Source organism: Phodopus roborovskii, unplaced genomic scaffold (assembly GCF_943737965.1).
Source record: "Phodopus roborovskii unplaced genomic scaffold, PHOROB, whole genome shotgun sequence".
Taxonomy (NCBI): domain Eukaryota; kingdom Metazoa; phylum Chordata; class Mammalia; order Rodentia; family Cricetidae; genus Phodopus; species Phodopus roborovskii.
In genome coordinates this window covers 17,920,295-17,935,797 of record NW_026126461.1, presented here as the reverse complement: position 1 = coordinate 17,935,797, position 15,503 = coordinate 17,920,295, and the positions used below count along the sequence as shown (strand labels likewise).

Genomic DNA, 15,503 nt, shown 5'->3' with positions numbered 1-15,503 from the left:
AAATAAGCCCTGTATGCAAACGCAAATGGCATTTTAAGAAATGGGATGACCCAAATATGTGTTCTCTAGCTTGAGATGAGGTGGAGCGTGGGGCTCTTCACACCTGGGGTTAAGAGTCAACACCAAACAGAGGTGGCCAAATCCACAGCCTGGCGCCAGGAGCGCTGTAATGGGCCAGAGGAGACTGGCGAAGAGGGGACTAGTGGTCAGCGCTGACTCAGCATCCGAGTCTGCAATGCCGAGGGCATCGTGGCCTGGGAGAGTTAAAAAAGGGGCTGCTGTGATTTGCTTTGCTGATGTCATGCAGACATGACCAAGTTTAATGCTAGTTCTCATGCACTGACTCCAATGAGATGTAAACCCTGGATTAGGCACAAGATCTGTGTGGTTAGCACTGGAACACCTCAAACAGCAATTCAGAATTTAGAGAAGCAAATAAAGCAGGAAACCATTTTTTTTCCCCGTGTGTGGGGAGGGGATTCATGTGAGCACTGGGAATTATTCCTCCGCTAAAAGCAAAAGAAGTTTTTTTTAGGAAGCTACCATGGGTCTTGACTGCGGCAGGCTCCAGTCTGAGAATCTTGTATTAAAAGCCTACGATTTAAAGTGGTTCCCAAAGTCTGCTGTGGCAGAAACACTGTAATCTCGTTAGGCATACACGCTAAGAACCCAAAGGGCTCTCTGGCAGTATTGAATAGAAAACCCTAGACTCCCCTGTTAGGCGCCTTTGAGATCATTCACATCTCTCCCCATTGCTGCTCAGAAACAGGCACTACACCTGTAAATACAGGCCCCAGCACGTGTCAGTAGAGCTACACACTAACAGGGGCCGGTCAAATCAGGACTTTCTACCTGAGCCCGGAACTGAGTATGCGTCCTTTGCTTTTTTTTTTTAAAAAGTGCTGCCTTGACTGTTTTCTTCTAAGACAAGGAGTCCTGGGCTTGTCTCCTGTGTGCTTTGTGGGAGGAGGAGAACTCGGGGTTCCTAGGGAGAGGTGCAGGAGGGTGAGGACATGGCAGCCAGCCAGCGCCTCTGGGGGTCAGCTTCTATTCCTTTCCCTGCGCTCTGGTTGAATGGCTTGAAAAGGGGAGCCGCTGTGCTATCCGCGTGGCCATGGAACAAGGTGGCTAGACTCACCTAGAGACTGGGATGAGGGAGATGGACAGGTCTGAACACACTCAGATCCCTCTCCCTTTATAAGAATACCTGCCCAAGGGCCAGAGACACCAAGCCCATTCCCCAGCTGTATCACACTACAAAACGTGGACAGACATTCAGGTCCTATGCTGCTGTCTGTCATAGTTTAGCCAGCATAAGACGGGGGGGGGGTGGGGGGGGAGGAGGGAGGACCTCAAATAATTGTTGTCCTGATGTTTTCTGGACACCACAGTACTACATATGTGGTTCTCTATGGTCCTGCTTCTGGCTGTACCAATGAGTGACGCCATGTGGGTATCACAAACTGCTGTAGGTATGCCTTCTGTCAACAATGGGCAGTTTTATCTAACAGGACCCTGGAAACATTTTGGATCCTTGGGTGTGGGCCAGGGAGGGTCGGGGGGGGGGGCAATTTTGGAAAGCTACTTGAACACGATGATATTTAACCTTTAGCATATAACCACTTGGCCAGTCCATCTGTATTCACATCTTACTTCAGTTGCAAGCTATTTTATTTATCTGCACTATATGAGCAGATTTAATTTACTAGATGACAACTGGACAGACTCCGTAACGAAGACACAGCCCTTCTGCAGTGAATGAGCTGTTTGAAACTGAGTTCCGGCTGAGTCCTTAGCCCACGCAGAACTCGGTGGATAGCAGAACGATTACAGTTGGCTACAGACCGCTATGTCCACAGTGTTGTGCCTAACCCTGGGGCCTGGCTTGGACTCCCCGACACGAAAACCCTCAACATAGTGGCACAGACAGTTAATGAGGCTCTGAAAGTAGGACCTCTAAGGCAGCAGCCAGCTAACACTGGTTGGGACTGAAGCAGGGAACACACAGGGAAAGTGTGCTCTATGCTGAGGTACACACCTCTTCCTCTGAACTGTCACTCGGGTCATTGTCTAGGGAGGCGCTCAAGGAGGCCGCCTTGGGCTCCAGGTAGCAGAGGCACAGAGCCAGAGGGAAGGAGAGAGTGAGGGCGTATGGTACAGAGAAGGAGGCAGACAGCAGGAAGAAGAAGATGAAGAGGAAGCAAGGCAGGAGGGAGGGTGAGCGGATGGGCAGGAAGTGCTGCCAGCTCTGGGGCAGGAGGTTGGTTTCAGACAGGCTGGGGAAGGAGAGGTACCCGTCCTCGTCTAGGAGAGAGGGGAATGACCCGGGGAGCTGCAAGGAGAAGGAGAACAGTGTGGCTCCTTTGCCGCCGCCGCCGCTCTGCTGCCTGCAACTAAATGGCGCATCTTGGTCCCCTTTGTGAGCCTTCCCCTGGCCTTCACACTCCAAGGCTGGCTCGGCTCTGGGCAGCACGGAACCCGTGAAGGGGCTCTCCTTCTCCTTACACCTCCTGCGGAGCTCTGCGGGAGATGCCGGGTGCTGCGGATGGGCTGATGGGGGGCACAAGGGACATGGGTCGTCAGCAGCAGCCGCTGCGGCGGCGCCGCCACGCCCGGGTGACTGATGCGAAGGGGACACGGAGGGAGACGGGAAGCGGTGAGCATGGATGCAAAAAGACAAAAAGAAAAGTACGATTAGTCAACTTTCTCGTGGGCATCGGCACAAAACCGTGAAGCAAGAGTTTTAGAGTCCTCGTCGTCGCTGCTTGGCAGCCACACTGAGGAGGACTAGGGCTCTCCCGGGAGACCATCACACACGGGCAGGGACCTTGTCAAAAGGCAGAACAGAGGTTGCCCTGAGGAATCCCGCATAGACATGCCTGAGGGCGCACAGCCCTAATAAATGAAAATCAAGGCTTTCAACAGCACCCCCTCCTGGTTTCCAGGTAACAGACCCGGTGCCCACAGCACAGCTGGGCTCAAAAATAAAATGAAATACAATTCAAAGTCTGATGGAGTTAAAAATAGTTTCTGGCCCCGCTCCTGTCTGATTTGAGCGATAACAGTTACAGATGCCTAATACGGGCAGCAGCTGTGAGCAGTCCAGGACTCTCTGGCTCCCACAGACAGGGGAAACTCCTCTGGTTCATAACTTCTGGCTTTTTATTTGGGTGGCTGAACAAGACTTTACTAGTTAGTGGTTTAAGGAAGTGGACGAGCCAAAAGAAAAGTTTTCTTTTCTTGAACATGGTTCCTATGTGTTTGGTTTCTGCTACATATGGTCTACATTTAATGGAAGGTTGTAATTTCTCAGCCTCGCCTCTGGATTCCCTAAACATTCCTAAACATAAAGGATAATGTTTACAGCTGAGGTCTGAATCCTTCACACAATTGATAAAGCATGCATACATGCTCCCGCTTTTGTGAGATTGGATAATCGATGCCACTTTCTGGAACCCTGGAAGTCTTAGTGGCCAAAGCCAGAAGCGAGGAGTCCCTGAGCAGGCTGGGGCAAAGCCCCAGGAGGTTATATACCAGGGAAAATTCAAGGCCAGGGTATGTGGAGCTTGACATAGGCTTCTTCAGCTGCTCTGCCTGCCGTGTGTGTGTGTGTGTGTGTGTGTGTGTGTGTGTGTGTGTGTGTGCTACCTAGCAGCTTGAGAGCATGAAAATTACTCAGCCTGCTTGGTGGTGGTTATCCAATCCTGACTCAGAGAGAAGCGATTAAATGTAGCAACAAAGGGGGAAGAAAATGCACAAATAAAACCACATCCGAGGCTTGAGGGATGGATGGAGTCACTGCCCAGGTAGAAGCTTATCAGGATGTGCCAGCCTTTGAAATGATTCTCGGATACTCGCGCTTGACATTGAACATTGCATCCCAAACAGGAGTCTGCACAAGCCTCACACAGCTAAGAACAATGCAGATGTTACCAGCGGCCCCCTTCAGGAAGGCCACTGTCCCTAGGCAGCTAGACACTGCCCTGGCCATTGGTCATAGCAACAGGCCCCTCCCCAGGTAGCCTGGCAAACAGTCTCTTAGACATTATTTCTGGCAGTGCATGCTCATTTTGGTTAAAAAATAAGCAGCGTCCATGTAGCTTTTGAAGATGGAAAAGAGTAAGATTATGGTTCAGTCTCCTGTGCCGTGTATTAGAGTGTGTTTGGATAGTCAGCTATGCATTGGGGAAATGTAGATAGCCAGCACCCCGTCAGAGCTCAGCTACAGCCTTCCAGAGGGCTCTGTGGAAACGCCACCTTCCCCAGGGACTGGGGTTACTATGGTAGCTTTCTACTTCCTTCTGTTTCCTCCAGCCATGGCACAGAGTAAGATGGAACGAAGCTGCTTCTTCCTACATGTCTAGGTCAGAGGATGGTCTCTCAAAAACAAAATAAAAGGAGAAAACCTGGACCTACTTTGGGAGCAAACATAAAAATCCTTTCTATTTGTCTGCCATTCACGTGCAGTTTCACAGCCACGAGAATCATTTGTAGGCACCGATAATTTCAGGAGAATTGGAAGCAACCAGGGATAAGAACCTTCCATGTTTGCATTCCAGGTGGATTTACCCCTCCCCCATTTCCCAGCTATAAGATCTGACATTGGTTTAAGCTATGAGGAGAATGTAAAAGCCAAATTAGAACGAAGCACATTTGGACAGCAGAAGTGACCCAAAGGCCAGGTCATCATTTTCGATTCTGTGCTGACTGTGTGTGTGTGTTCGGAAAACAAAGACCCTGTCCCTAATAGGAAAAGCAGAACAGTAGACTGGGTGATTTGGAGTATTTTCATCTACTATAGAAAGCGTTTATTTGTTCAGTTTAGGTATTGGGTATTAAACTAAGGGTCCACACACGCTAGGCCAGCCCCTTATCACTAAGCCACATTCTTAGAAATGGAAGCTGACATCATTCATCCGATGCACTAACTACTTGGCTAAGAGGCTGTTGAACTCATATGGGAAGAAGGCCCCATGCAGCCCCATACACTGTTTTTTCAAGAACATTCCTATGCCACAAAGCACCGGGGAATTAAATGAACTGCATTTTGGGATAACGCAGAGGCTGTAAGAGGGTTCATTTCCCTGCCTCCAGTGCGCCCTGTACATTACAGGGGTCATTGGAAATGAATCTGAAACTAAAAACTAAAACTTATGGAATCTAATTCGGGGGAGTGACATCATGACGTGCAATGAATGAAAATTGATATTATGTCAAATCCACTTTTCTTCTCCACTGCAGCAGATCAATGCTTTGCAGATTACAGTTAGAAGACTAAGAGATTAGACATAAACACCCAGGCTACAGTCACTGAGTGTACATGTCATCAGAAAAAAAGGGAGACCTGTTTCCTGAATAGCCAAGGAAGCATACCATACTGGGAAGGAGAACGGGGCCAGAAACAGACAATAGCATTGGTAACAGTTGTAAAATTTGAGTCCAATTAGAAAAAAAAAATACTGTGCCATCTAAAGTATTTTTAAAGAGATCCACCAAGAACAGCTGTTGAAAGTCTTGTAAAGCACATTCCTTGTTAAAACTTCCCCAAAAGTTAAGAAAACAACTTTAAGAGAATATGCTGAAATAATAATAATAATAATAATAATAATAATAATAATAATAATAATGTAGTAAAACCCGACATGAGCATGACCAGTGTGGGAGTTGGGATGCCTCCTTCACCTTGGTACTTCTGGTCTACCTTCTCAGAACCACTGAGCCGTTAGTAAAGGCAAGGACAGCTCTAGGAGGCAGCCGGGAGCTGTACCTTTCCCTCGTGCCGCAGGGCGGTGACAGGGGTGGCTTCCTCGCCCTTCGTCCTTCTGTCCTCTTCCTCACCAGGCTCCTCTTCGGCCTTTTTCTCCGGAGTCACACTGGTGATCAAGTTGGTCTGAGAGATGCCCTTTGTTGTGGCGTACTGGCCTGTGCCAACCTCTGCAGCAGACATAGAGTCCTTCATGTATATTTCATGGTTCTCATTCACTGATGCTATAAGCAAATATAACCGGGGAAATAAAATCCCAAACAGTTGAGTCAGAATAGAGAACAGCAACGCCACACTGTACCTTTACTAGGAGAAAAACACCAGTATAAAACATCAGACTGCGGGGGTGGGATGGGAGGGAAAGGGAACTGGGATTGATATATAAAACAAGACTGTTTCTAATTTAAATAAAATTAAAATAAAAAAACCCACATCAGGCCAGTTTGCACAGGGCTGAGGAGAGCTATGGGGACTTTTATCCAAGCAATGTCTCTCTGCATCACCTGAAGCAGCGCTTTAAAATGATTTAAATATCCATGTCTTGAACCCCAGATAATGCTTAGCATTCACATATCTCCAGTGAGGAAGGAGGGGCAGCCCAGGAGCACTGGCTGGGCATTCGCACCAAATTCATAGTAAGCTCAAGAATTCCCGGCAGCATTTGCATCAAATCCTCTAACCGCTTGACTTTGAGCATATCCACACAAGTGGCATCCACTAAAGGAGCAATGGAATTATTTCTATTGTTTCCCAATGTTGAAAAGTTCATCGACACAAAGGCTCAAAGCATAGTGACGAGATTTAATAATTTGGCAGAGATTATGAAATTTAGAAGGGGCATCCGTCTCAACTGATGTAAGGAAATGTTTCAGTCTCCATTGCACTTGAAACACAATGCCACATGGATATGCCCACACATTCCTTCTCATCTCTACTATTTGGGGAAAACAAGACAAATGTTGCTAGCAAGCAAAACCCATGCAGAGGCAGACCGTGTGAGCACAGTGCTGTGAGGTTCAGCTCCGCAGCCCAGCTAGACCCACGCAGAGGCAGACCGTGTTAGCTTAGGGATGTGAGGGTAAGCCCCTCATCCCAGCTGTTGTCTTAGTAAAAGATGCTGCATTTAGTCTAATGTTTCATTCTGATCAAGTTTAAAGTTTGCCAGTCATTCTTTTAGGGCTTAGGCATGATGAAAACAAACAAACAAACAAACAAACAAAAAACACTGAAATTTGTAAACACATCTTTTCAAATATCCCTCTGCTGATCACAGGCAAAGATACGACCTGAATTCACACCAACAAAAAGAAAACAAAAGGAGTCTAAATGAAATCTTTCACTAAGATATTCTTTGCCTCTCTGTGGTGATGATGAAAAGCTTATGAGACTTTTTTTTTTTTTTTTTTTTTTTTGCAGCCAGTTACACTGTTATATGCAGGCTGCTGTCTTGCCAAAAGCAGTTTAATGTTCCAACGTGCAGGCGTGGCAGCCGGTTGCGGAGCGGGAAACATACTAGAACTGGCAGGACAAGGAGTGAGACAACACATACTAACATCACTGCTGGGCAGAAAGGAAGAGACAGCGTGCTATTAGTACACTGATTTCACGATTGTCTTCTGTTTTCACACAAAGACCATGAGGAAAGCAACCCCGACAACTACATTCCCTCGGGCGCCCGCCATTGAGCAAAGTAGGTGGCGTTCAGCGGGTAGAAAGGCACGAGACTCTACAGAACTTCCTCAAATATTGACTTAGAGAGCATACAAATGGTTAGCAGAGAGTTTCTAAAGAGCGGAAAGAAAAGCTCGGCGTTGACACGGAGATCTTCATGTCTTAATTCAACTGCAAATGGTCTTGGGTCTAGGAATAAGGAAAGATGCAGAAGGGCAGCATCCTCTCTTGGCATCTACTGTGGCGTGTCTCTGAATATTTAATCTGTAGACGCTTGAGTCCCTTACAGAGCACGGCACGCTTCTCACATACAATCTGTGCGCATCTGCCTGTAGTGTTTACTCCATCTCTACTGTTTTTTAATATCTAACACTATGTAAATAATGTGCAAGTAGTTATCACATTGTACTGTTTAGAGAAAGATAAAAGAAAACAGTCTTCGTGTATTCAGTATGGATGTGATTTTTGTTTAAAGGGGGGAAGAAACGTTAGAAGTGTTGCAGTTATCTATCAATTATCCGTATGCCTGTCTATCATTATCTGTCAGCTGGGGACAGAACTCAACCTGGGATCCTGGAGTTGCTCGTATATTCCACCCACATTTTCAGTCTATATTTGGTTGACTGTAGAGTCAGAACCTTCAAATAAGAAGGCTGTTTGTAATCAACGTGGCCAGCCTACAAAGCTTTCCCATACATCATCTTTTCTCCTCATAACAATCCCGTTGAAGGTGGTCTTATGTCCATTTTTTATATGACTGAAACAGAAGGCCTGGGCTTTATTATGTGTTTTCCTAGGTACCTAGACTAGTGTTGCTTCTATTTCAGTAGCTACATATATGACACAGCATTCATAGTACCAGCATAGCTGCTTCTTAATCATGGGATGTGGGGAATGGGTTGAGGGGAGCTGAGACCCAGCGAGGAGTAGCAGGGAAATCTAGATGGGTAAAAAGGGCCCCAGGAAGTCTAATTTTTCCCCTTTCACTCAGGCTTACCTATTAAAAGTGTGGACACCTTTCAGAAATGTCTAATTCTTTACTCATCCAGGATGAGTCTTCCCTGGATCAGCCAAGCCATGGCCATGTGCGGAATTAGATACCAGAGCCCTGCCCACAACCAGGTCCTAAGCCTCACCAATGCTGTCAAACTCTGGAGCATGAAGCATAGGTTCTGCTGTGAAGGACCAATTCACACACAGTAGACAAACCACCCCTACTGACAACTCTGGATCATGCTCTTCCCTTTGTGAGTTGCTGGATCATCTCTGGCTGTCTGTGTTCGACTAGACAGCAGACAGGGTCATTCACCACAGAGATGCTCTCTCCCACCTATCACAAGCAGACAGATAACATCCTCTTTAACTTTTAGAGATGTATTTAACACGTAGTTTTCTTCCTGTTAACCCCCGAAGATCTGCCTAGAATAGAACTTAACTCTAGAATGTGCCAGTCCTACATTTAGAGTGAAGATGTCTTCCCCCAGGCCCTGTCTGTTAAAGACAAGATCCTCACCCTCCAAGTACCAACATATTCCAACATGAGCTCACGATAAAACAGACTGGACATGGATAATGTTTTAATGGAGAATGTTTAAAACCTGCCATTCATCTGCTCAGATTTACTCTCAGAGTGCGTTATTTCTCAGAGTACGAGGGGATAAACTCTGTTTGCTCAAAGCTCATGGTCATTTCACATGCCCTGCTGTAGAGTTACAGAGAACCAGTTAGTAATGCCTACCTCCATCCAAGCTGCGAGACATGGTGTAACGTTTGCTGGAGGAGCGCTCGAAGTAAGGCGCTGGGCGGTCTATCAATGCGCTGGCTCTTCTCGTTTGCGCCTGAGTTCTGCCACTGTAACGGAACTTGGAGCCCAAGGTCAGGAATTTCTTTGGAGGTGCTTCTGGCAGTAATAGTCTAAAGGCGTTAAAGAAATCGCCAAAAAAGTTAACTCATGCCCAGACAGTGTTTAAAGCTGATTGTATTGCTTTCTGTTCAGCACATGTGTGATTAAATGAATTTGAATTTATAGGAAACATTATCAACACAATATGTATTAACCAGGATGTTACACAAAAGTTGAAGCAAAATGGGGGGGCCAGGCAGAAGAGAGATGAACGTTCAGAGCATATAACTTGGTGGTAGAATGCTTGCCTAGTATGCCAAGGCTTTGGGTTCTATTCCCTAGCACTACAAATAAAAAGAGAAAGACAAAAGAATTATTAAGTTGGGTATGACGGTATATGCCTGTAGTCCTAGCATTTAGGAGCTAGAGGTTCAAGGTCATGTTGGATGATGGCTAGAGTTTCTTACTGGCTAGCTCTGTCTTAATTATTAACCCATTTCTATTAATATAATATTTCTACGTGGTCTTATCTTACTGGAGAAGGTTCCAGACCTGCTATTCCTTTGTGGTCTACATGGCAACTGTTCTTTGGCGGGCTCTCTCTGCCTACCTTTCCCAGAATTCTCCTCATTCTAGTCCTTTCTGCCTCATTGTCTGGATAACATTTTATTTATCAATCAATAAGAGAAACATATACAGAAGGACATCCCCCATCAAGGTCATCCTCAATACACAGTGAGTTGAGTTCAAGGTCAACCTGGGCTAAAGGAGACCTTGTTTCTAACACACACACACACACACACACACACACACACACACACACACACACAGAGAACAGGATACTTAAGACTATGAAATAAAATGACAAAAACACTCAATAATAAAGAAAGGTCAAGAGTGGATAATACAAGATAAATTAAGGAAAATTCTTCTTGAGATTTGTTCTTTTAGGTTTTTTTTTTTTTCTTTTCTTTTTTTTTTTTTTTTTATCAAGAAGCTCAGTGTGAGCTGGATATGGGAGCAGGGGGTTGATGGGGGAGGACTGGGAGCCTCAGGACAGCTTGGAGTACACAGTGAGATTATCTTTAAAAAAAAAAAAAAAAAAGAAAGAAAGAAAGAAAGAAATGGCGTGTGTGCCACACAAGTATGAGAATCCGAGTTCAGGTCCCCAGAGCTCACTTAAACCTGGGTAGGGTGGATCCTGTGATATAAACATGTCTAAAGGGAGATGGCAGTCCAGCCCGGTGTAGACAGCAGTGAACAACAGGGCTTGTCTTAAACGCGGTGTGGGGGGGTGAGGACAGACACCCAAGCTTGTCCTCTGACCTCTATGTGTACAGTGACATGCGTGTGCCTGTGCAACTCTCCTCCCTCCCCAACAGAGGAGGGAGGAGGGAGGGACCAAGAGGAGACACAGTGACCATTGTGGTTAAGGAATAGGAAGGGCCCACGATGTTTTCCTCTACAACTTTCCCCCTGCTACAAGTGGCCCCAACGGTTCAAAATCGGAGTTAGGAAGAAACCCAAGTACTCTCCCCCTACCTGAAAAATGTATGGTGTTCCACACACACTTTCCAGAGGCGTTTGGCAGCGCGGTGGTTCAGCAACTTGAACCCAATGGTGCTTTCAAACTGTTCAAACTGAATGAATGAATGAATGAGTGAATGAATAAACAACACAGGAAAGATTAAAGTTCAGTTCGGTGCTTTATAAATAAAAGCCTTGCAAATAGTCTACAGACCTACAGCCCACCATAACTCCTCTGGTTACCTACCTACAGAGTCGACTGTTACGTGCGGAACTCACACTTTAAAACAATCTTTTATCTATCACCTTAAAATGCCCGATGTGCAGGTAACTCGACATTCTGTACCATCACACGCTTTACGAAATCTAAACACAAATCAGGGGGCTGTGTGGATTCCCTCCAGAGATCAATTCGTCCTGACCTCATTTGAAGTTACGTTTCCATGTTTTGTCACCGATCACCTCAGTACAGGCACGAGGACCTGAATTAAAATCCCCAGAAATTAAAATGTAGACGTCACCTACTGCAGGCACAGAGAAAACATTTTCACCTAGTGCCTACCTGGAAATACATATTCTTTCTGCACAGCTGGTGCTTAGTTCTCTGACGATGCTGAGCTCCCCTGTGTGTGTTTATATATAGTGGCGACTGCTAAAACCTCTCAGTATTATACATCACAGACTGGCAGACCACATTTTTCATATTTCCCAGCTACTTGAGAATCTTCAGATGGTTCTCTGTCAGCCATTTAAGCCTTCAAGATGAAATATCTGTCCTTCCCTGTCATGTCTTAGCATTTTGTTTTCCTCCCCCAGATGCACAGCCACTGTCAGTGTCTGTAGACATCGAACATCCGGCCAGCAGAGGGCAGCCTCACACATACAGGCTTAATCCAAAAGCACAGGGCGGTTGATTTCACCATCAAGAGTAGCTCAAGTGGCAAAGCATGAAGGAAAGGGAATCCTATTTGCAGGCGTGGGAGGTACGATTCCCACTGACCTCGTCTTCCTGTTAGCTGACGTATTTGGGGGAATCGTGAAACACATCAAACATTGCCTTTCCCAGCTTCATTTGCGTTGGCTCTTCAGTGGTAGAAAAGTTGTCCGAAGGTCCCTCTGAGTACTGTGTTGTTGACTAAGTACTATTCTTTAGTCCTGCATCTAACATCTAAGAGCAGGACACTCCTGCCCAGGCCCATTCTCCATGTAAGATGCTGGGAGGAATTTCTCTCCTCTTTAAAAAAAAAATTTTTTTTTTTTTTTGCAAAATTTTTAAGGTCATATAATAAGTGTACATATTTCTGGAGTACGCTGTGGGATTTCAAAGGACACACAGTGTGATGACCGGATCAGAGGTGTTTGCACATCTGTCACCTCACACGTGTACATGACTCGATGCCGGGAGTATTCCAAACCATTCCTACTATGTATTTTGAAATGTCAGATTCATTGTCAGCTCTGTTAAGTGACGGCTACAGATCACTGGAAGCTCCTCCTCCTCCAAGTGCCTTATCTGGTAGTCACCTCCATCCAACCCAGTCCCCTGTCTGCCTTTGTAAAGCCTCTCTCCACTTCTAGCTGCTCATTAGTGGGGACAGACCAGTTTTCTGCTGCCCTTGGCACAGGATGAGCGGCCCCCCAGCCCTCCGCCAGTCTGCTGATGTGTTCTCTGCTTTGGTTAGTATCTGCAGAGCTTTGTGTGCAACTCAAATATGAGTATGATGGATAGAAGTCCCTTTGCACCTGCTTCTGCCAGGACCAAACTCTTACTCACCACTCCCTTTCATATTTACAGACCAGGAACCACCCTCTGCAGCCTCTTGGTAGCTCACTGCTCAAGGTAATGCTCCCGGGAGGTGCTGTACTGCTTCCCACCTCTTACTGGTTCATGGCACACCTTTCCTCGGTCCACGTTCCGCAAGCCCTCTGTGGAGCCCACAACGATGCTAGAGGATGGCTTTTCTCAGAGGCTCATGTCACGTGGCATTTGGTCCCTAATGTCCGAGGCGGTCTTCCGCCTGCCCCTCTCTTGACCTCAACTGATTAGGGCTTCTTTTGAACCCTTCCTGTTCTTTGGGAAATGTATACCATGCCTACTAAGGCCTTCGATAAGTTGTACATAGCTGGTGACTACTTATTGCCTACTGTGCAAGAAGCAATCCTGAAAGTCTGCCTTTACCCCAGCAGGACTACCAAGTGATTGAGTCATTCTGGCATTTTTAAAAGACCTTTATTAGTTCTCCTTCATGGTTCTTAAAATTTAATGCTAAAAAAAAAATGGCAAACTGCTAATAATTTTAACTAAGAGAAACCGGGTTAAAGGAATTTGAATACTGACTGTTTTCTGAAAAATTGCCACAAACTTCCCCTCACGTTTAAAATCACCTGTCTGTTTTACTCATGGGAACCAAAACCTCTCACTCTTGGGTAAGTGAAGGGAAACATCTCCCTTTACTCCGCACCCTTCCCTACTCAGCCCCAAAGCTTCCCGGTTCTGCCCAGAACCTTCCTGAAAACCTGTGCCCTCCATTCTCTTCCGGCAGCCTCTGAGCCGCCTGGGTCCTATCACACACTACGTAGTTGGATTTCATTATGAAATCTATGAATGCAAAGTGTTTCTCCTGTGTGCTGTGTTCTTATCGAAACCTTCCATGGGCCATGGCTGTCTGTTAGTTCATGCCACCAGCTCTCCCTTCCGACTTCCCCCAACACTGCCCACCCCACATCTACAGGGCAGCATCTCGTCTGTAACACAGTATTACAGCGTTGGGCAGCCACTGTTTCTCTGCTCAGTGGAAAATAAGCAGGAAAATGCCTTAAGAGAAAGAGCAGGTAATATTTATCTATTTCTAATGCTCAGCATACTGTCCGACAGGAAACGGGATCACTCAAGTTTTTTTTACTGCATTCAAATGAACGTATGTTTATCACATAGTCTTTTAAGAACTGTATTTTAAAACACTACAATTTCAGGTATAATCATGTGAAAGACTTAGTATGTGATTTTAATTATGGTTTTATATTTTCATTAAATATGGTAGCTGACCTAAATTTTAAATTTTAGACGTTTTAAAGGTTCATTTCATACGAGTGAGTGTTTTGTTTGAATGTGTGTAAGTGCACCATTTTCCTGGCCAGTGCGTGAGGAGACTTCTGGAAGAGGGCATCTGATTCCCTGGAACTGGAGTCACAGATGTTTATGAGCTGCCATGTGGGTTCTGGTAATTGAATCTGTGTCCTCTACATAAGCACCAAGTGCTCTTAACCACAGAGCCATTTCTCCAGCCTCATATTTTAATTTCTAAAAATGATTTTTCACTCAGAAGCTCCAGTGGAGAGGTAAAATTCTTAAAGGAGATGATCCTTGTATTATACCAGGAAGTGTTCAGTGTCATAAATGAACAGCCTTTAATATACTAACCACACCTATTAAAAATATTAGGTAATATTTAATTTTCTCCTAAGTGCGTGTTGAGGAGCAGGCACTTATAGCTTACTATGTACAAATCATCAAGGAAGACATAAATTTGCTGTGTAAGTTGTTGCTTAAAGAGTATTAGCAGTTCTTATATTTAGTTTATCTAATTAAAAAAAAGCTACATAATTCACATGGAGAACATGTTTCCTGTTCCTGAAGCTCTTGAGTTGGGTGAACAGCCAGATTTACAGGGGGACACATGGGGAGTGGGTTTATAGGGACACAGAGAAACAGAGCTCTTCGTCACAGCTTGAAGTACACAAACAAAAATTAGGCAGGAAACTTGATTCTACACTAAAATATGATTTTAAAAGTTCTTTCAGTTAATGTATGCATGCAGTTGGTTAAAAAGAAGTCTGAATAACCTAAAAAGAAGGGAACATTCTGTTACTATTTACTGGAGAAACCTATGACAAATTCTCAGAGGCATTTAGACATAAATTCTCCCTGTAACACAAGCTTGGAACTCTGAAACATGTAACTTATATTTCTGCTTGCACTTGGAGCCTTTCTTCCCAAAGCCTATGAAAATATGGTGTACTTACCTCTCCTGGCCGGATTTTAATGTAGAAGTTGTTCCGTTTATATGAAATTTTTAGGACCTTGGGCCAAGCGAACCTGTTTATTCGAAGCCGGTCACGGTATATCAATAGGCCACTTGCACAGACTCCTAACATAATTTCTACTCCTTCTGAATCCTGAAAGAAACAATGCAGCAGTATCTCACTTATTTCCATTTCCTGCACGTCCAAGATTCAGGTCTCCGTGACAGAAGTTATAATTGACTAATTTAAATATGAAAAATACTGTGGCGATTTTTAAAACACCAGTGCTACATAATAGCATTTTAATGATGGTATTATTCACTATGGAGGGCCGGTGAAGGTAAATCAATTCACCCGAGTATATGAGACTTACAACACTAATACTGCGCGCACGTGTGCGCGCGCGCGCACACACACACACACACACAGTCTTCATTATAAAATTCTGAGGCATGGAGTCACCCAGTGCCACGGAAGATGGACTTCCGTGGTAACGCTGAAGGATAAAAGACCGGATGGCACCAGAATGTTATGTGAGGTGCACGCGAGGCTTCAGAAGCAGGTCCTGTCCAGGAAGTGACATGTAGGGCTCTCTCTGGTAGGTGGCATGGGCCTGCAAGCTTGGAGTCACTTGAGAATGGAGATGGAATGGTGAAAAAAAACATACAGGGGCCA

General features: G+C 45.3%; 1 protein-coding gene across 1 annotated transcript in view; it reads right to left on the bottom strand.

The window, feature by feature from the left end:
- Positions 1–15,503, bottom strand: part of Epb41l3 (erythrocyte membrane protein band 4.1 like 3) — a 144,267-nt gene that overhangs the window by 19,682 nt on the left and 109,082 nt on the right. The window contains exons 9-13 of the mRNA XM_051190905.1: positions 14,829–14,981; positions 10,821–10,918; positions 9,174–9,349; positions 5,768–5,988; positions 2,039–2,620 (exon numbers count right to left, since the gene is read on the bottom strand). Coding sequence (XP_051046862.1) covers positions 2,039–2,620; positions 5,768–5,988; positions 9,174–9,349; positions 10,821–10,918; positions 14,829–14,981 — 1,230 coding nt within the window. The remainder of the gene's footprint in view (positions 1–2,038; positions 2,621–5,767; positions 5,989–9,173; positions 9,350–10,820; positions 10,919–14,828; positions 14,982–15,503) is intronic.